The sequence below is a fragment of the Castor canadensis genome, chromosome 19 (assembly GCF_047511655.1).
Source record: "Castor canadensis chromosome 19, mCasCan1.hap1v2, whole genome shotgun sequence".
Lineage (NCBI taxonomy): Eukaryota > Metazoa > Chordata > Mammalia > Rodentia > Castoridae > Castor > Castor canadensis.
In genome coordinates, this window is record NC_133404.1 from 45,175,916 (window position 1) to 45,196,929 (window position 21,014).

At 49.9% G+C, this 21,014-nt stretch overlaps 1 protein-coding gene across 8 annotated transcripts in view; it reads right to left on the reverse strand.

Annotated features, from left to right (window-relative positions):
- Window positions 1-3,176: 3,176 nt before the first annotated feature.
- Arnt2 (aryl hydrocarbon receptor nuclear translocator 2) overlaps window positions 3,177-21,014 on the reverse strand; it is a 153,797-nt gene continuing 135,959 nt past the window's right edge. For 7 of the 8 annotated variants that reach the window (XM_074061844.1, XM_074061846.1, XM_074061840.1 and 4 more), the window contains 5 exons: window positions 18,838-18,937; window positions 16,582-16,720; window positions 15,781-15,946; window positions 9,093-9,229; window positions 3,177-7,368 (listed from right to left, as the gene is read on the reverse strand). In XM_074061844.1, coding sequence (XP_073917945.1) covers window positions 7,270-7,368; window positions 9,093-9,229; window positions 15,781-15,946; window positions 16,582-16,720; window positions 18,838-18,937 — 641 coding nt within the window. In that variant the 3' untranslated portion in view covers window positions 3,177-7,269. Of the gene's footprint in view, window positions 7,369-9,061; window positions 9,230-15,780; window positions 15,947-16,581; window positions 16,721-18,837; window positions 18,938-21,014 lie in introns of all 8 variants that reach the window. The other variant, XM_074061841.1, reaches the window with a different exon arrangement.

Here is a 21,014-nt window from a genome sequence, read left to right on the forward strand (position 1 = left end):
GAGACAGGGAAGATCGCAGTTTGAAGCCAGTCTGGACAAATAGTTTGCAAGACCCTATCTCCAAAATAACCAGAGCAAAATGGGCTGGAGGTGTGGCTCAAGTGATAGAGCACCTACTTTGTAAACAGGAAGCCCTGAGTTCAAACCCCAGTCCCATCAAAAGAAAGAAAGAAAGAAAGAAAAGAAAGAAAAAAGCTGGGCACTGGTGGCTCACGCCTATAATCCTAAGTACATAGGAGGCAGAAATCAGGAGGATTGTGGTTGAAGCCAGCCCAGGGAAATAGTTCATGAGACCCTAGCTTGAAAAAATCCATTATGAAACAGGGCTGGTGGAATGGCTCAAGGTATAGTCCCTGAGTTTAAACTCCAGTACTGCAAAAAAAAAAAAAAAAAAAAAAGCCCACACAATGAATATTCCTATTCAAGTCTCTGTGTGGAACTTTCACTGAAAGGACAAATAACTGTGATGAGATGTGTGACTGGTAGCGTCTTATAGACACCACCACACTGTCCTGCAAAGTGGGTGCACAATTTTGCTTGAACAAGGGTTCTGGTTCTTCCATATCCTTGCTCAGTTTTAGTCTGAATATCTCATTGAGCTTTTTAACTTGCATTTCTCTGATGACTAAAGATATTTACCATTGTTTTCATGTGCTTATTTGACCTCTGTTTTTTTTTCTTCTTCTTCTTCTTCTTAAGATGGGGCTTTTGCTATGTTGCTCAGGCTGGTCTCAAACTCCTGCACTCATGTAATAGCCTCAGCCTCCCAAGTAACTGGGACCATGGAATCTGTGCCTCCACCCACTTTCCCCGTTTTATCTTTGGTTTTGCCTGTTTTGCAGTAACTTGTTTGTGTTATTGAATCATGAAAGCTCTTTACATATGCTGTATACAAGTCCCTTGTCAGATATATGATTGGGGATGCTTCCTGCCCATCAGTGACTTACCTTTTCATCTTCTTAAAAGTGTCTTTTTAAAAGCAAATGTTTTTAATTTTTATAAAATCTGATTTGTCAATTTATCCTTTGATCATATTTTTGGCATCCATTGAAGATGTCTATGTTCAACTTGAGTTTATGAAATTTTCTCTTATGGTTTCATCATGACATTTTAATACAATGTATATGTGTCACTTGATTATATTTACTCCCCATTATTCACACATACCCCTTCTACTGGTTCCTTTACTATTCCCTAATAGTTCCCCTTCTACTTTCATGTCTCTAAAAAAAAATCTAGATTCTGAGTATGAGAGAAAATATGAGATGTTTGTCTTTCTGAGTCTGGCTTATTTTGCTTAATATGATGCTCTCTAGACCCATTCATTTTTTCTGCAAATGATGTGATGTTGTCATTTATGACTGAATAAAACTCATCTATATATTCCGGTTCATCTGTAGATGGCACCCAGCCTGGTTCCACAGCTTGGCTGTTGTGAATCATGCTTTGATCATGGGTATGCAGTGTCTGCATTGCACACGACTTGTTTTCCTTCAGGTGTCCACCCAGGAGTGGTGTAGCTGAGTCATATGGCAGTTCTATTTCCGGTTGTTTGGGGAACGTCCATACTGATTTCCATACTGTCTGCACTAATTCACATTCCCACCAATAGTGTGTAAGGGTTCCCACATCCTCACCAGCATTTGTGATTGTTTTCTTGATGACAGCCATTCTGAGCGGGGTGAGATGGGATCTCAGTGGAGTTTTGATTTCCATTTCTCTGATAGCTAAAGATATTGAACATTTTTTTCATGTATTTATTGGTCATTTGTACTCCTTTTGAAAACTGTTCAGTTCACTTGCCCGTTTATTGATTAGATGCTCTGTACTCTTTAAATATGTGCAGCTTCTATTCACAATAGCCAAGTTATGGAAACAGCCAAGATGCCCCAGCACTGACGAATGGATTAAGAAAATGTGGTATCTATACACAATGGAATTTTATGCAGCCATGAAGAAGAACGAAATGTTATCATTCGCTGGTAAATGGATGGAATTGGAGAACATCATTCTGAGTGAGGTTAGCCTGGCTCAAAAGACCAAAAATCGTATGTTCTCCCTCATATGTGGACATTAGATCAAGGGCAAACACAACAAGGGGATTGGACTATGAGCACATGATAAAAGCGAGAGCACACAAGGGAGGGGTGAGGATAGGTAAGACACCTAAAAAACTAGCTAGCATTTGTTGCCCTTAATGCAGAGAAACTAAAGCAGATACCTTAAAGCAACTGAGGCCAATAGGAAAAGGAGACCAGGAACTAGAGAAAAGGTTAGATTAAAAAGAATTAACCTAGAAGGTAACACCCACGCACAGGAAATCAATGTGAGTCAATGCCCTGTATAGCTATCCTTATCTCAACCAGCAAAACCCCTTGTTCCTTCCTATTATTGCTTATACTCTCTCTACAACAAAATTAGAGATAAGGGCAAAATAGTTTCTGCTGGGTATTGAGGGGGGGAGCGGGAGGGGGTGGAGTGGGTGGTAAGGGAGGGGGTGGGGGCAGGGGGGAGAAATAAACCAAGCCTTGTATGCACATATGAATAATAAAAGAAAAATGAAAAAAAAAATAAAATAAATATGTGCAGCTTATTTTGCTAATAGTATGTAAATGAGCTGTAAAACAACAGCAAGGTCAAGTATTTGATGGAAGAATTTTCAAGTGATTTTAATCTGCCATTTTGCTAGAACCCAGTGTTCTTTTAAGAGAGAAAAAATTAGAATTTGTATTTGTTAGAGGTTTGCTTAAAACTTAATTTTGTGAGAATTCATAAATAACAGAATGGTTGAAGAGGATGATGAGTTTGCAGGGCTTCGGGTGAGACCTGAGATGAAGCCATTAGTTCTACCCTCTCTTTCCTGTGTGTTGTCAGGTCATTTAACTTCTCTGAATTCCAATTTTCTATAAATCAGGAAGAGTAACCACATATCAAAGGTCTGTAAGACTAACAAAAAACTCTAGCATTCTAGAAGCTTGTAGAGGGCCTGGCCTTCCACAGTGGCTCCAGAATTGTTGGTTTCCCTGTCTATCCTAAGTAGCTAACACCCTACAAAAGGGTGGCCTTTCACTTGCCTGCATGCACACCAACGACTGACCCTGAGAAAGAGGTATGATGTAAGATATCCCCAAACTCTTCAGGGCAGGCTCTGTGAGCAGACCCATCACTACTTGATGTTCAGAGCAAAGTCATTTTTATTGTAATGAAAATTTAAAAGGCAGTTACATTAGTTATGCATATAGACACCCACTTAATAACTGTTAGTCAGAGAACATTCAAGAAATACAAATGAGTTACCCACAGCACAGGTCACATCCATAAGAAGAAAGCCTAAAAGATTAAGTGCTTATTGGCCACTGAAGCCTGCTTGTGAAGTCTGTTTCTTTTTTTCTTTAAGGAAACAGGTTGATAGGGGAAGCCAGCTGCCCTGCCCCTATCTTTTTCAGTCTGCAAAACCTCCATTTTCCTAAGGCTGGCAGCCTGCAGGTTCTGGCCACAAGACCCAGGCACACCCACCTGTGCAAATGTGACCACACCTTGTGTGGGGCGTCTTCAAGGAGAACATGGACATCCTCACTTCCTGGGATTTGGCTGAGTTATATATTTACTTAGCCAGGTTCTTGCCATGTTTCCTAGGCTGGTCTTGAACTCCTGGGCTTAAACAAACCTCCAGCCTCAGCCTCCCAAGGAGCTAGAACTATAAGTGGGCATGGGATTTGGTGAGGATGGGGGAGAAGGGATTCCTGGTAAGTTAGCATGTGACAACTTAATGACAGAACCCTTTTCTGGCAATACAAATGGTATTTTGGTTCTGACTTGGTACTGGCAAGACTGTTAGTTAAGTGGCTTAACTACGAGGCTGTAACTACGAGGGAGCAGGTGGACCCCCAACAGGTGTGTGCCCACTGTTCCAGGTAGTTCATTCTCTAGCCCCAGTGCTGCTAGAGAGGGAGCGCACAGCATTCACTGCTCTGTTGCCTGCCGCACCTCTGGGCTGCAGGTGGTCGGAGCACTGATAACCACCTGTGTGGTGTATGCGAAAGATTTAGCTCCTCAGCACAAATTCCATTAGGATGAGAACCCCCACTGTCGGCCATCCTCACTATTCATGGAATAAGAAACGTGAACTTGACTTGAACTTGTTGGGAAGTAGTGGAGAGTGGCGTGGCTGTTCAAGATGACTCTCTCACTCCCTGAAACCAAACCTAAAGACAAAGCCAGGGAGGAGTGACAGGCAGGCAGTGCTGTAGACCCACCCCTGGTCACTTGTCACAGTGACCCATCATGGTTAAGCCTGAGAGTGGCTGCACTTGTGTCCCTGCCAGTTGCTCAGGTGGCCCCTGCATGGCCCTCTTCTGTGGAAAGCCACCTGCTTGTTCAGCCTGGGGAGGGGGTGGTGCAACTGGAAGTCCAGAGGGTCATGAAGACAAGAACCACAGATCCCAGCAAAGGCTCGGGGCCTCTCCCTTGTCCAATCCAGCCAAGACTCCATCTCCAGGAGGAGGGCACCCCACTGGCTGGGCTGAAGGCTAGCAGACAACTGGGTTCTGACCTCCCAGGTGGGAAGGACTGGCATGGGAGGTTCCCTTGCAATCCAGGGTAATTAAAGCCTCCCCTAGAGTTTCTTACTCTAGCCTGTTTCAAAAATCCCTGGTGAGAGAACCCCTTGGGTGTGGGTTTTCCCAGTCCTGGGCTTCTCCCCTACTTCTCCTGGAGATCACGTGATGCTAATGAGAATGACAACCAAAACACAGACAAGGGAACAGAAGACATATCACAAGCTAGCCAGTTGGATCCCCTCACAGTCTCTGGCAGGCTCCAGGGACAAAGAGAAGGGAAGGAGGCTAGGTCTGGTTAGTCATGACACTCCCTATTCTGCTGGATTCCTGTGACCCTTGAATTCTTACCTCTCAGGACCAGAACCTGAGTGGCTGCACCCCAAACTTCTGTCTAAGAGAGGGAAGTAGATAGGTCATGAACAAAGACCCTCTCCTGTTCCTCTGTAACCCCTCAGTACACAGTGTGTTCACCTCCAGTGTGTGTCTCAGAAAAGGCCCAACTTCCCTCCAAAAAATAGAAGGCAAGACCAACATAAGACACCCCAAACTTTTGAATTCATAAGCTAAAGGCCACAAAAGCCTATTTTCATTTCACTGCGAAACATTTCTTTCCTCCAAAAGCTAGGTATCTATGCCTTTTTGGGGGGATAATTATGCTCACTGCCTGGGGCAAACTCAAGGGTGATGGACTCAGAGGTGGCATTTAGGCAGTACAGAGAGAGCTGTCCTGGGTCAGCACCTGCCATTTCCCCAGGCAGTAGGAGCTTTGAGGCTGTAGGGAACACCCAGGTGCACCTGAAGTCAGGACTCAGCACTATCTATGAGTCAAAGTCAGTCTAGAAACCACAGAACAGGGCTTGGCTGGAGTCAGAACTGGGATCACAGGAGGCTGGCTGCCAGCCAAGTGCATTCTACTGATCAACGTGGACTTCCACAGGCGAAGCCCCGCAGAAACTCTGGTCTGGATATCAGCACAGAGCAACCCTGTCCTGGTTCCTTCCAGCACCCTGGCTCACTGCACCCTCTGAGAGTCTAGAATCCACCCTTCTCCTGCCCTCCATGCCTTTGGGGCAAGGAGGCAGGCTGGTTTCTGAGTGTTTGCACCATCAAGCAGGGTCTGCAGGGTCCCCAAAGGGTTGCTGGGAGGACCTTGGGGCTTTTTCAGAGAGAGATCCTCTGCTGGCCGCCCCCCAAGCAACCATGTAGCTTCTCTTACAAGTGGCATCAGTGGCCAAGGCATGGCAATGGGAAACTGAGGTGATGGTTCATAAAAATAAGGAAACAAAGTCAGGTTAGAGACCTTGCCTGAGTGAAGGGTGTGGGAGAAGGCAGCAGGACATGAAAACTAGGGGCAGGGTTTTCAACTTATTTCCTCCCATCTGAGCAAAACAGCAAGCCAGGGACCTAGGCTCAGAGCCAGTCAGGCAGAAGCCTTAGGCTCCTGTGTTGAGAACCCTGAGGGATTCAGAGCCCGGCAAGTATGTGGCAGGGGCAGAGTCAGAATTGAGTCCTCTGCCTTACAGACCTGCACTGTGTCCCTTCAGAGGTGCCACCAGCCTCCCAACTAGGTGAAGACGGAGCTCAGAGGGCCTGGAGAAAAGTGGTTTGGAGTTCCCTTCTCCACCCAGGGGGTGAACCCTGGCCCCTTCCAAGTGAGAGGAGGCACAAGGAGGCTGGACTTCTGCCCCTGCCATCCACACTGTACAGAGGGCCTGGGCTGCTTTGACCTAGAGATGTTCCTTCTTGCAGGTGCTGGGCAGGGACCAGCTCTCCCAGGGGAGCAAAGCCAACAAAAGAAGGTTACATGGAGTCAGGACACAGCCACTCAGGCCTGGCAAGTGAAGGATGAGTGCTCCCAAGGGCTCCAGGAGTAGAAAGGGCTGGCTCCTTTAAGAGGAGGGGCCAAAGAACTGACCTATGAAAGGAGCAGGTGCCCAGTCCTGACTACTGGTGACATGCTGGAAGCCAGCCTGCCAAGCTCAGCCTGTCATTCACCTTCCAGGCCCAGGGTGAGGTCCCTTGCTTGTGGGCTGTGGGCAAGGGGTGGCTGGGTGGGGACAGGGCTGCTCATTTCTGTTTCCACACTCAGTACAGACCCTGAATGCTTCCACTCACTCTGGCCACAAAGACAGACAGGCACAACACATCCATCAGGACCAAAGCTCAGGGCTCACAGCACAAAGCACACATGTCCCATAGCACAGTGGGCCCACAATTGATGAGCAGAGCATGGACCTGCCAGGTACCTGTGTTCCTTGGCAATAGGCTCTGGACCCAATGCCTTTTTCTAGCCCTATGAGCTCCCCAACAGCAGAAGTGAACAGAAGAGAAGTCTGGTTCCACATCTTGGGCAGGCCAGCTGGGTCACTCTGGCTACTAACTGAACTTCTTATGCTATAAATGGTCCTTTAAGAGATTGTTCACAACCAAATTTTGGGACCCAACAGACCCACCTCCCAAGCACACACAGATAAAATACAATAAATACCACCGATCCCAAATGTCTAGCAGGGCCCCAGTCAGTGGCCAAGAAGCCTTGACTGTGCGTTAGAGCTAAGCAAGGCCATGCTTAAGGGAACGTGGGGGGGCAGGGGGCTTCTGGTGGGGGTTCTGCGGCAGGGCAAGCTGGGTGAGGGAGCCCCCATTCACGCAGGTGTTGATGTCACAGCATGGGTGGCACCGTGTAGCAGGAGCCTCCCTGTGGCTGCAGCTACTCAGAAAATGGCGGGAACATGCCAAGGTCAGCGAAGTCTTCGATGTTATAGTTGCCAGTCCCCTGGGTCGGGTCTCCTGGCATGGGCAACATGTCCTGCAGGCGAGAAGAGAAGAGAAGAACGCCAGGGGAGTCAGCTCTTCCCCTGGCACCATGTGCGTCCCAGGAGCCCAGCCTGCCACTCACCCACTCACCCTGTGGCCCTTGCTCTAACGAATGCTCCTCAGTGACTGAGACACTGGAAACCATGCCCCCAGGGAGACGTCCTGCCCACAGGCAAAGAACACAGAACACAACCTCTGTTTAAAACTGAGCCAGGGACGCTGGGTAGACAGAGCCTGCAGTGGGGAGCCCCGCCTGGCACCAGCATGGAATACAGCAGATAATCAAATGCCACAGACACACAATGCAGAGCAGTAGAGGGAACCTGAGAGCCTGTGGTCAGTGTGGACACGGCCAGGGTGAGACCCCTGACCTAATGTTAGACTTGAGTTTAATGAGTCCTCTCAGGCCCTGCACCTCATCCAGAAAATACTAGCAATGTTTCTGTTCCTGACAGTAAATGTCCATTGTGTGCTTTGTCACATTCCTAGCTCTTGTGACAGTCTGTGAGAATTCTGTGGACAAATAAGTTTGGGAAACAAGGCATACTTTCCTACCTCCTAGAAATCCACAGTCCCCATTGGTATAATAAAGGGTCTGATAAGTCCTGCAAGAAAGAAACTGAATAACTTGGTTTAACCAATGTTTCTTAAACTTATTTAACCAAAAGTTCTTTTAATTTTTTTAAGCATCATGATCTTGAAGATACCCATTAGGAAATTCTGCTGTACTGGGCAAGGCTAGGTCTGACAGCAGGAAGGAGGGGGCTACTGTAGGGAGGAAGGCAGTGAAGGCCTGGGCCAGGGCCCCTGCACACCACAGGAGCCCTGAGTAGCCCCTGGGGTTTAGACCTTGGTCTGTGAAGCTGCTACTTGAGTTGGTAGGAACAGAGCTGGGAGAAGGGTAAGGTGAGTGGAGCAGGGACCCCTGAGGAGACCTCTCAGCAGCCCCAGTCTTGCTTAGCAGGGCAGGCAGAGCCTTGGCCCCCAACAGGGGCCTGGTCTCTTGTCTCAGGACCTAGGGGGAGGGTCCAGCCCTGAGCTGAGTGGGGCTTAGCTCTTACCCCATCTACAGCCTTGCAGTGGAGGGCTTGGGCTGAAAGTGAAGTCAAGGAAACCTGGGGGCAGAGCCCTGCTCTGTGAGTGAGCAGTGTCCTTTCCAGTGACCCTCAGCTGGTGAGCTGCACCCAGCCTTAAAAGGGAAGATCCCAGCCAGGTCTAGGTTGGCACTGGGTGAGGGTCATGAATCAAGCATTCTCCGTCCCAGGGGCAGCAGAGGTGAGGAGCCAGGGCCAGACTTATACTGGTTAAGGACTTTTTTTTTTTGGTGGTGGGGGGATGTTCCCTGCCTAGTGGCAGCAGGGGTGAGGAGCCAGGGCCTGCAGCTCTTGGAGGGTGGACCTGTCCCAGGTGAGCCCCCTCAGCCTCCACTCTGTGTCTTTCCTGTCTTTCCTGGGCAGCCCTAGAGTGAGGGTGAGGAAGGTCTCCGACTGCAGCCTCCTTTTGTGTGCCAGCTCAAAGGCCACTGCTTGTCCTCTACCAGGTACACCTGAGGTCTCTGGCTGGGCAGGATGGGACCTACCCCTAGGGTCCCTCTAGTTTGGGCTGGGCTAGACTCCCACTGGCTATTGGGCAGGTGGTGGTGCACAGAGAGGAGGGGAAGGAAGCAGAGGAAGCGCGGTACCTACGAGCAGGCGAGGCGGTGCTCGCTGGATTTACCTGGAACACTTCAGTCTGACCGGGCTGCTGGTGCGAGTGCTGCTCACTGCTCTGCTGACCGTGGTGCTGGCTTTGCCACTGTGACCAGACTTCCGAGGGCCGCCCCTGGAACTGCCCGCTACTTTGTCCACTTTCAGCTGAAAGATCCGACGTACAGGACACTTCCTTTAAAAGCCATCCCGTGGTTCAGGTAGACCTCAGAACCACTGCAGCTCCAAGGGCCCCACATTCCTGAAGGTACTGTGCTCACTCTCCCTGCCTTCCACCTTCCTCCCTCTGACTGACAGATAAGGTGGGTGTGTAAAAGGTACACGGAGCCCTCTGCAGAAGTGTGCAGTTGTTCAGCGCAGAGGGTGGCTCTCCTGGGATGCACTTGCCAGGTGGCCAGCGCTCCAGCCTGGAGCCCTCCATGCCCTTGTGACTGCTCATGGAGGCCTCATGGGAGATCTGGGGCTGCGAGTATTTCTGTAGGACCTGGAGTGCTGGTTGCCCTGGTGTTAGGAGGAGGTGCACTCAAGTCCTGCCCCTCCTGGACTCCAGAGTCCACAGGCTGCTCTCTCAAAGTGCCTTGTCCTGCCTGGGAGGAGGTGCACCCAGTGTCCCCTCCCCTCCCTGGAGGTCCAACAACCTCACTCACTGCCTTTACAGAGACCTGGGCATTACAGCTCATGGTGGCTACAGTTCCCTGTGCTTGGAGGGAACCATGCCCTTCTTGTCTGGCCCAGTTTCTCACAGAGGGTTTGAAGGGGAGAGATTTGGGCTCTGCTCAGACAGGCGATGAAGTTCCTCTATGGAACTTTCCTTCCATCCTCAGATACTAAAATGCCCAGTGGAAAAACAGAAGATATGAAAAACAAGCAGAACTTTGTCTAATATTTTTGACTGAAGAGAATTTTTATGAAAAAAAATACCCTTTAACGAGGTACACTAAGACACATCCAAAACCTTAGGAAGTTGTTTTCCTGTCTCAAATAATTTGATAACATTGCGGAGACTCTGGGCTCTCTCAATAGGTGGATGCAGCCCATCTTGCCTGATCTGATCCTACTGTTCAAGAGCCACGGTATCCACAGGCAAACTCACTTGCCCACACCTCTCCTGGGCTCTGGGTTAATCTGAAGTGAGGTCCAAAGAGGGAGGGAGAAGACTCTCTCAATTTGTCTCTGTCAGTCTGTCTCTCTCCTTTGTTCTCCCTCTCTCACACACACATCCATTCTGCCTGAGACAGAAAGGACTTTATCACAACACTTAAGCTCCAAGTAACATCTCAGGACTGGTGATTTTCACATTGTGTGGAACGGTTGTCAGAGAATTTTAGAAAACCCTGCTCAGCATAAGATGAATCTCGTCTACTGTGCAGGAGGGAATCTGCGGTTAAAAACAAAAAAAAGCTCTGGCAACATGAAAAGCTCTTTCCTAATACTCTCACTGCAGACCCAAGGACCAGCGGGAGCTCTCATAGAGCAAATCCACTGGCCTGATTTGAAGTTGTAAGAACCCAGAATCACCTGAGAGCAGAGACAGGCCTGGTCAACTGTGCCAAATTAAATGAGCAGCAGTGATGATGGCTGGGACTAAGAGGGGATTCCCATTTGACAGGCACCTGTCCCATTCCACAGCCTCAGGGGCCAGCACAAGCTGTAGTTTGGTAGGAGAATGGACAGGAATGTCCACTCTTTCCATGAATGGCAGGGCTGTCCTATGTGTTCAGGGAGATGATTGCATACAGATCTGTTCTGGGGCACTGCTCCAACTGGAGTCTTCTGCTGGGCACTGCCCAGCCCTTCCCCCTCCAGCCACCACACATCTATCCCCTTTCTGTCATTCTGTAGCTGCTACAGTCACTCACATACATGACGGCCTCTGTTCTGTGCAACAATCACTGTGCTGAGTATGAACAGACAAGCATAGCCCACAGGCTTCAGAGTTCTTTCTTCGCCATCTCTCTCGAATATTCAACACTCTTGATCACTCTCTTCTTGAAAATGTTTTGTTGACTTCCAGGACTGTATTCAATTTGGATTTCAGCACATCTCACAGGGACATCTTCTGCAGTGCCCCTGGACCTTACCTATGTCTCTGTCCCTTGTCACATGCTGAAAGCCAGGGTGAAGTCAGGCCTTCCCCTCCATCAACACATAGCACAGGAGCAATGCTTCGGATCCCATGAGCTGACCAATCATTTACTCGTTTGGCAGCAAGCTGGAACTGTATACACACAGGGAAATGGGAATGATCCCTCTCCACGAGCTTCCAGCAGGGTGGGGAGAAAATAGCAACTGCGCAGCTACTGACACAGGGCTCAGCAGAGCTAGGATAAAAATCCCTCCTCAAGGAGGGCTGTCTGTGCCAGTCCTGGCCAGCAGGAAAGGCTTTGCAAGAGAACCCGGCTGAGGTGAGAAAGAGGAATTCGTAGCTGAGCAGGCACGGGGCTTGAAGGAGGGTTGAAAAGACTTAAGACCAAAGGATCAATCTGTTCAAAGGCATGTCAGTGAAAGAGGTATCATCTACAGGGGGCTCAGGATGGATGAGGTCTGTGACTAGGCAGGTTATAAGAGATTTGCTAGGGTCAGGTTCTGCACCACAAATGTGACTGATTTTGGAGAACCCACAGATGTATGCATTTACGAAGGTCACTGTGTCAGTGGGTAAGCGGACAGATGACATGGGAGAGACTGCTTGAGAAAGCAATGCAGCAGAGGAGAGGGAAGGAGGCTGCTATAGGAAGTGGGCCTGGGAGGTGATGGAGCAAGGGATGCGTAAACCTGTTGACTGCTGACTGGCTGTGCCAAGGGGTGTAGTGGGAAGAGCTAGAAATGACAAAATCAAAATAGAAGCTCTCTGTAGTTCTCTAAGAAACATCGTGATACAATGCAGATGCCTGGTGGTAGCTGGGACAGACAGAAACTGAGCAGTTTGGGAATTCAGATAGTATGCACCTTCCAGTTACCAACTCTGGGCTCTAAATCTACCCTTTCTTACACTGCTTTGTGACACTGGAACTGTGACAGCTGGTTGCAATGCTCTGTCAATAGAAGGCACTGGAGAGACCAGCTTGGCACAGCAGAGGCCCTGGGGTCTCTTCCTGGTTCAGGTGGTCTTGTTTCTCCCACAGTGTGTCTCACAGCAGTGTGCAGGAGATCTAGCGGCACTCACTCTTCAGTAAGCTCTTCTACCACTCAGAGCACTGCTTCCTGTGAACCAGCCCACCTGGAGACACCCTCCTTTCACCTGTAGGTGGAATGCAAAGCCACCTGGTGGGTGAGTTCTGCAGACCAGTTCTGGTCCATCTAAACTGTGAAGTGAGTTTCTCAGACCAGCTGCAGTCCATGGCCTCTGGCAGATTGATCAGTCGTGCTTCCTCGTGGCAGACATCTTCTCTATCAAGGCTGAGCCTCAGGCTTTGCAGGGTAGGGTCTCCTCTTCCAAGTTCTGTTTCTTTCTTCTCTTTCCCTCAGCCCTAAAGGCAGAAGGGGCTGCCCACTTTTCTTATTCCTCAGGCTTCTCCTCTACTGTCTTTTATTCATCAAAAATCCTTTAAACTTTCCCATCCAAATCACTGGCCTGGTTTCTGTGTCCTGCCTGGGCCCTGACCAGTACATCCTTTCCCCATTGAGATAAATGCTTGGATCTTTCATGTTTACATCAGTGACTCCTGTGGTTCCTGCTTCTTCCTCTGGATGCTACATTTCACATGACGAGGTTTTTTTCTGTGACTCCAGTGAAAATGAAAGTGATCTACTATTGGCAACACAAAGGTGATAGTGTGTACCCCAGGAGAACTCAACAGCCCTGAATGGAAGACAAGCCCCTGAACAAACGAGCATGTGGTTCACAGACAGGGCTGAGACTAGGGAGCCCTTTTTCCACTCAGTCTGGGACTCAGTCTACAAAGCCAGCCTGAGGAGTCTGGCTGCTGCTGCAGCACTGTGCAAAAGTGGCAGTTTGTGCCCTGATGTCAGCCACCTGGGCCTCCTGGAGGATGTTTAGCAAGTCTGCACAGCAGGGTTTCCAAACCCTGCCTGCTCCAGCTGGTCATAGGGGAGGTCAGGATCACTTCTGCTGCAGCTCTCAGCTCCGGAGCCTGGCTGGGGATAACTAGCTTAGGGAGTGACCTGTGAGGAGCTGTCACACTTGAGGACTTGTCAGTGCCACCAACAAGCTCCAAGGCTAAAGCTGCAGGTATGTGTGCATGTTCAGGGCTGGAGTCTGTGACCATGGCAGATGCAAACGCTGCCTGTTGCTTTACATGCTCATTTAGTAATCAATGAACCTGGTCACTCATAGGGACTGCTATGTTGCTTCTCACTCACCTTCTCCTATGCTCTGTTCCCTGCACCCTTCCCACTGTGCCTTTAGGAGCAGCCCCCTGAGGTTGTCTTCTTAACCAAATGCCCTCTTTCCTCTGACCTCAGCCTAAGCTTGCCCTGCCCCCACCAGCACTCCACCTCCAGAAATCATGTGGAGTACAGGATGACCTCAGGGTAAGCAGGGGGGCCCAGGGCACTTCTCCATTTCAAAGTGAGCTCCCCCACCTCAGCTACATCCTTGGACCTCCTCACCTCACACAGAATGCCTGCAGCTTGCCTTTCCCCTGCATCTGCCCTGGGGTCTCCTCTCCATCCCAGGACCAGTCCTTCCCTCTGTCTTCTTCAGCTCTGTCCCCACTTCCTCACCTGCTCATTTCCAAACACACTCCACCTGCATCCCATGTCACTCAAACATCTAGTCTGAGGTGATGACACACTGATGGTGAGGCTGCACGACACTTCTCAATCCTGAGTTTATTTGTTTTAGTTTCTCCCATGCCCTCATCAAAGGGTTCCAGCCCCTTTCTCATTAATAAAAATCAAGGGACATCTGGGACACCAAATCCTTGCTTAATTCTAATCCCCTGAAGAATGGATTATAAGGCCATGGATGGTGAGAGCATTGTCTCAAGGACTGCCTGCATTCTCTGCTTTCTCCCTGGGCAGAGCCACCAGCCATGGCCCTTGTGCTTTGGGGAATGATGACACTGTTTCTCCCTTAGGGTCATGTGAACATTAGATGAGTTCAAATGTGTAAAACGTTCATGCAACCCTTACTATCCAGATTACAGTAAGCATCCAGTAGTGATCAGCTGGCTGTGAGACGGTGCCAAGGCTACTGTAGAAATAGCTGCTGTTCCTGGAACTCCATCACATGACCCCGTTCTTGGCCATCAGAGTTGGACAGTGGCCTCTGCTTGAAGGAATTTGCCTTTCCTGCGTCCCATCTCTATTTGCAATTCAGGGCCTGGTGGTGCTCAGTGGAGTCTGGCTAGATGCACAGAGCTAAGGCACTGGACTGTTAGGAGAGGGAGGTGGCCTGTCTACCTGTGTTGCCCACCTGATGGCCACAGCGAGATGCTCCTTAGTTTCCCACAGATACATGCTAGCTCTCCTTGGAAGCCTTTCCTGGCCCTGTGGGTCTTTGCTGAGTCTGCAGCCGTGAGGGCCACTATGCTGCTGGGCCTGCAGCCTCTGCCTGCCTCCCTTACTTGTCTGTTTCCCTGCCTCAGTCTCTGCCCTCTGTTTCCAGCGCTCACATAGGCTCTGTTTCATGAAGGCCTGCTGAATCATGCCTGCTGTTTCCAGGAAGGTCTAGATACACATGACAGCTTGAGCCCGGCCTTCAGGAGGAGAAACAAGGTCTCTCACCTAGGTGAGGTGCAAAGGGAGAGGCAGAGAATGCTGTGACAGAAATCTGGGAAGCAGGGGCCCTGGCCTCAAGACGGTGCTGGTCTGAGGGCCCAGAACCCTTTTCAAGGGTGCTAAGCCTCTCTGTGCAGTGTCACCAAATGAGACAGCAGGGTAGAGAAAGGGCAGCTGACTCTGAGCGGTGGACAAACAGGTCAGAGAATGCTGTATCTAGGCCTTGGGCTGCCTGGGGCAGGAGGGAGTGGGAGGCAGTTGGTGACTCAACACGGTGGGCCAGGGGCCTGCATGGTATTATATTTTTTTTAAGGCTGACAGATGAGCCTCTTAAATTAAAACTTTTAACTTGGCAGATGTAAATTCAGATGCCTGGGCTCAGTTTCACACACATCTGAGGATGATGGGGTCTGCAGAGAAAAGCCCTGGGTGTCTTGCTGTTGGAAAACAGGTGAGGAAGCAGCAGGCCCCTCCTTCCTGACTGAAGCCTGGCCCTGGAGGGATGCTGGGCACTCATTAAATACATGGAGAGTGAGCGACTGGCAAGGGCTCCTGAGACATGCACAGAACCCTTTATGGCCTGAGGCTCTGTTAGCAAAGCCAAGAAAGATGGTTTTAGGTGAGATAGGACCCCAGTGTCACTGACACAATTGGTCATCCCTATATTCTATAGGTCTTTTTGGAAACAAGTCTATAGGGTTTTTAACTTAGGGTACCTGAAAGTTTCTGCCAAGGGCCATAAAGGGTTGAGATGGCATTTAGATCACATCATAGCCCAGAACATAATTCCATGCCTTGAAAATGATAAGGTCAAACCACATAGTCAAGGTCTTGAAGCATCCAGTGTCATAGAAGCACCTCAGTCCTCTTCAGCACCCAAAGGAGAGGCTCTTAGAAACCTCCAGACTTGGTCCCAGCATTCTGGGACCTGGGGCTTGGGCCCCAAATTCAGGATGTTCAGAAGGCATTTTTTCTGTTTTCCCCAGGAATTCTTTCCCTCACTCCTCACCTACCGAACCCTGGAGTCCTGCTGGCGAGGCTGGAGTAGGCGTTCCCGCTTGGTGAGGAAGTGGCGGGGCTGGAGAGAGGACTGTAGGAAGAAGGGTCTGCCGGGTAGGTGTGACTCGTTCCAATCGCGAAGGGAGATGACTGGGTCTTGCTGGACTGAGATGGGATTTGCTGGTCAGGACAGACAAAGAGAAGGAAGTGTCAGCAGCCAACCTCCACACCGCAGTCTGGCACTTGTTATTGTCAGGCTCAGCAGACAGAAACATCGGTGGGTTCATGGTGACTCCCCTGGCTTTCTTGGGTAGCTGCACACAGGCCTGGAATCAGCCCAGTGTGGGGTCCAGGACTCCTTTTCTGGATTTTCAGAGCAGGTCCCAAGGCTACAGGATCTGGGTCCTCTGACTTCTGCTTATAGAAGCATCAGCACTATGAATACCAAGAGCTCTCAGTCACTCAGCACCCATACGTGCAGTAGCTGTGAGGGAGCTGGGTATGTCATATGGCTGGATTTTTACAGGTATTCCTGGCCATCAGAGGTCCAGAGTGATGAGGGGCTTCTTGTTGGAATAACTCTCAGGTGTCTGACCCTTTCCTGTCCACTTCCCTGGGCAAGACTGAAATCGGATGTGGTGCAAATTTTGGGAGCCTGGCTCTCACAGTGACCTTAGAGTGGGGGTACTCCTGAGTAGCCAGCTGTTGTTGAGGTTCCATTCTAGCCAGGAGCACCAACCACCCTCAGAGCTGGGGTCCAAAAGGAAGCACATGGTGGGCTCCCTGCTGCTCTGGCACCCAGATGCTGCCCATACCTGTCCTGGAAAGGGTGGACGGCTCCCTGTCCACGCCACCTGGCTCTGGTTCAATTGCCGGGATATCTGGGACATGCTCTGGCCAGTTGAGGAGGAGGACTGAATGTCATTCACTCCAGGCACATGAACCACTGAAGAGCTGGAAGTGAAGAAAATGCATTCATCCTGAGGGAATGGCCTGGCTTTCATGAGTCCCCTGGCCTGTCTGCCCAGCTGGCCTGTTTTCTGTGCAGCACAGTGCTGGAGAATGGTGTCTTCCAGTGCTGCCCAGCCGTCCTGCCATGTCATCTTGTTCTCAGCCTCCTTCTCCTTTCTGTGGCTCTCACCTCTACTCTGCCCCTGCCCTGTCCTGTATATCTATTTCTCTCAATTCATGATTTCGTTCCCAGGAAGAGAGGTGTCTCAGAATAAAAATCAGTCTTGGGGCTAACTTGCTTTTGAGGTCTGTTTAATTTGCCCCTCTGGGACACTGGTTTATGGACTCAAAAACAGATACAAGCAGAAACCTTGCCTTGTAGGTCTTGGTTGTGTTACCCAGAGCACATGACTGTTTGTTCACCTCTCTGCCTTCAGTTTAATTTAACTCAGTGAGTCTTTATTAGGCAATTGCTGTGTCTGTTGCAGTGCTCAGTGCTCTCTGCATGCCTTTGCAGGCTAATCTCCAGCATGGTCTCTGCTCTGAGGCATGTGCTATCCATACTGCTGTCAAGTCTCCTTTCAGCAGATTTTTCTGGCAGCACCGATTATAGGATAAGCTCATTAAAGATGGAAAGACTTTTTGTTTTGCCTCAGGTCCTTCCTCCTGTCTCCCTGGGTCTGGTTCAGGGCACATGGCAAGTGCTGTGTATCCAGGAATGTATTGGGGGGAGGTGGGATGGGCCAAATTCCAGCAGGCTTTTAGTGGAGGTGGATTTCTAGCTGGGTTTTCAAGAAACGCAGCTTATAGACCAGTAGAGATGACTGGGCACACACTTAGATTGGATTCTGGCATTTTTTGATGTTGTCTGTGCCCTTTTCAAATTGTGAAGTGAGTTCAATTGTCTGAATATCATTCCCACCTTCCCAAATCAGTTCTTCACTTAACACAAATTTTCTTCTGTCTGGCTCTGGAGGACATTTTCTGATCACTGTTCCTTAGAGGGGCCTCTCTGGCAGGCACCTCAACCTATGGTACTGTCCCCAGGACACTGATTGATGAAGGACAGCTGTATGGTTGCTGACCCTGAGAGAGGTACTATGGCTGAAAAGGATGGACTTCTTGGAATGAAGTGCCAGCCCCTGCACAACCTTCCTGAGGGCCTCTGTGCCAGAGCTGCTGAGTGCCTGCTGCCTCTCCAGGTCTGTCCTTGGTCCAGGGAGGAAGGGAGATCCCTACCACTGTACTAGGCCATCCCCTGGCAGGACCTTCTTCCTGGGCTGCCAACTCACCTTCCTAATCCTGGTCTTTGCCTGCACCTAGAAGCTCTGCATAGGCTCTGGCTAAGTTCACCAGAGGCTGGGCTGTATGAGGAGCTCTACCCGGTTGGGCTTGGGGTCTAGGATATCCTAGTGAGCTAGGGTTTCTGGTATGAAATTGAGTGATCCCTTCCTTGTGGGTGCTGGGCTCTCCCTTGGCTATTCTCCCTAGTTTCTGCTCCTGTTTCCCCTGCAGAAACTGGAGCCAGGCCTGACCTCCATGACAAGGCTGGAGCTTCATCAATGATCTACAGGTTGCCTTGATGCTAAGAGACCAGGTGCCCTGCTGTTCTCTTGAGTGGCTCTTTAGCTGAGACCCAGACATAATGGGCTAAGTTCTCTCTTTCTCATACTTGGCTATGGCCTCTGGAAACCAGGGAATGGATACTTCCTGCAATCTTGTATCTGTCTTCACCTCTGCTCCACCTACATCTTAGATAGAGACCAGTTCACTCACTTCTTTCCAGCAGACACTGCTACAGAACACAATGACTGGGCTGGTGGAGTGGCTCCTGTGGTAGAGTGCATGCCTAGCAAGTGTGAGGCCCTGAGTTCAAATTCTAGCACCAATCTCCCACCCCCACAACGGCTACTGCCTTTTCTATCTGAGAACACCAAGCATTTACAGCCCTCATGGAGGGTTCACGGAGCAGAGCCAGCATTGCCAGAACCCTCAGCCCAGCCCAGGGCTGTAGAACTGGAACCATCAACTTGAGTTTGCAGTTCCTAGAGCCAAGTGTGAGACTCAGGGCTGCCTGAGAGGAGGCATTCTTTCCCCACCCCTCCCAGTTCCCCATGTACCTGAAGGCCTTGCCTGAGTGCCCAGCAGGAAACGGGCTTCCTTGGGAGTAGATCTGTTGGCTGCCTGCTGCAGAGGCTGTGCTCATCAACTTCTTCTCCGCTAGGAAAACCAGAGGAGTCACACGTGAGGCTCTGCCCTGCAGACCAGGGGAAGGCAGCTTGGCAGAGGTACAGGGCAAGCAGAAGGAGCAGGGAGAGCAGGAGCTTCCTCTGCCTGCACCCCCACATCTCATCTCTCCAAGCCTCCCTGGCATGAGGGAGCAAGGGATTTTGTTCTCCCAGAGTGGCCACAAGTCACCTGTTGGCAGGGCAGTTGGGAAGGTAAAAGGGCAGAATGGAGGTGCTTCTGCAGACATTATTTTATCTAATCCTTCTAGCCCTGTGGGTAGGTGTGACAGGTTCTCATTGAATGGGTGAGGTCACACAGGGTAACGACCTGCTTTGGCCCTCAGGTCCCTGGTCCTTGGACTCCAGCTCTGTCCTATGTACCACAGGTGCTACCTTGGAAATGCTTTTACCCTTCCTCTGTCTCAGTTTCCCCACCCGAAAGATGATCATCCTTACAGAGACTTGTCTTTCTGTTTTCCTTACAGGGCTGTCGTGGGACTTCAGTGAGTTAATACAAGTAGAGTGCTTACGGTAGGACTTGAGAACAGAGCAAACAGTGTCTACACATTTGCTGCCATTTGTCCAAGGCCACAGGACAGCAAGGAAGGATCCAGGGCATGAATCCCAGCCCAGTGCTCCTCTTCCCCGTATCCCAGCCAGCAAGTGCTGTGGTGCACCTCAGACTGACTGACCAAGAGCAGCCCTGGATGGTATTCTTTGGCCCTCCTACTAGATCTCTTTCCTCAGGAGACAGGAAACACTGAGGCCAGACTTTGGCGTGACACCACTGAGAGGTGAGAAGACTTGTTCTAGCCACCTCATCTGCAGGGAGAGGCTGAGAAAACAACTCAGGTCCCCTCTGAGCTGTACAGCACTCACCTGAGGAGGAAGGCACTCTCTGAGGCAGTGTGAGATGCAGGGTGGGAAGTGAGTGGACCCCTAGCCAGCTGCGCTTCACCCCGGGGAGCCAGCTTCCCTCCAGCCCTGTGTGCCCAGGCTGCCTGGAGCACCTCCCTCTGGCCACTGCATTAGCTTACTGGGCTTTCTGTAATAATAGTCTGCTTTCTCCTGATTCCATGTGTTAAATGCTCCACTCTCCACCTCAGACAACATGTCCTCAGAATGCATGATGTCCTCTGGAACCCCACAGAGAAGAGACGCTGGGAATTTTCTAAACTTTCTCTCCTCTACCATAAATCTCATTTCCAAAGAGAACATTTGCTCTAGCTTCTCTCATAGAACACTTTCTCTTGATCTTTTTTCTTGTCTTTTCTTGTTCCTGTTTTGTCATTGCTATGGAAAGATGTCAATGTATACGATTAAAAATCCAAATGTCTTTCTCAAAGATGCTGTGGTCTCTGGTCAGACACCTTGGCTCAGTTGAGAAGGGAAACTTTTAAGGTGCACTCCTGCCTCCTCTTGCTGGATGAAGGGATATATTGGCATATTTGGGTGGCCAGGGTATGCTGATAATTCTGCTTCCTATTGTGTTTTGGCAACTGAACTTTGTGTTATGGTGGTAGCTCCTGTTCTCTGCAGGATGTAACTCTAGCACCATCCTGCTTTCTGAGTCTTCTGGCCACAGCCAAGTGGGAACAAAGGCTTTGCTCTCCCACCAGCATGCTATGTCCTTTATGCTGCATCTTTCTGGCTTCCCACAGCCCTGCCTGTCATCCCTGTAGTCCCACTGTCTTCAGCTCAGGAATCCCAGTTGAATGACACAGCGTCCCTCTGATGACCATACTTCCTTCTCAGGGGGCCAACTGTTCCTGGCTTCATCATACCTTATAGGAATTCCTGGACTTTATGAAAATGCAATTTTTTTCTGACTTTTGGAGCTGACAAAGACCTTTCTAAATTTTACATTTTGCTAACCTCAGTGGAGATCTGAGTGGGAGAGTATGGTAGCTAGACATATGGGTTCCATGTGGCACTTTAAGTTAGAATGGCTCCATTTTTTTCTAACAGCAATACTGACAGAAGTGGACAACCTAATGATGGCCACATCATCATGGTCATCAGCTCTATGCTGAGGATAAAAATGTCTTACATTATTTAATGACCTGAAA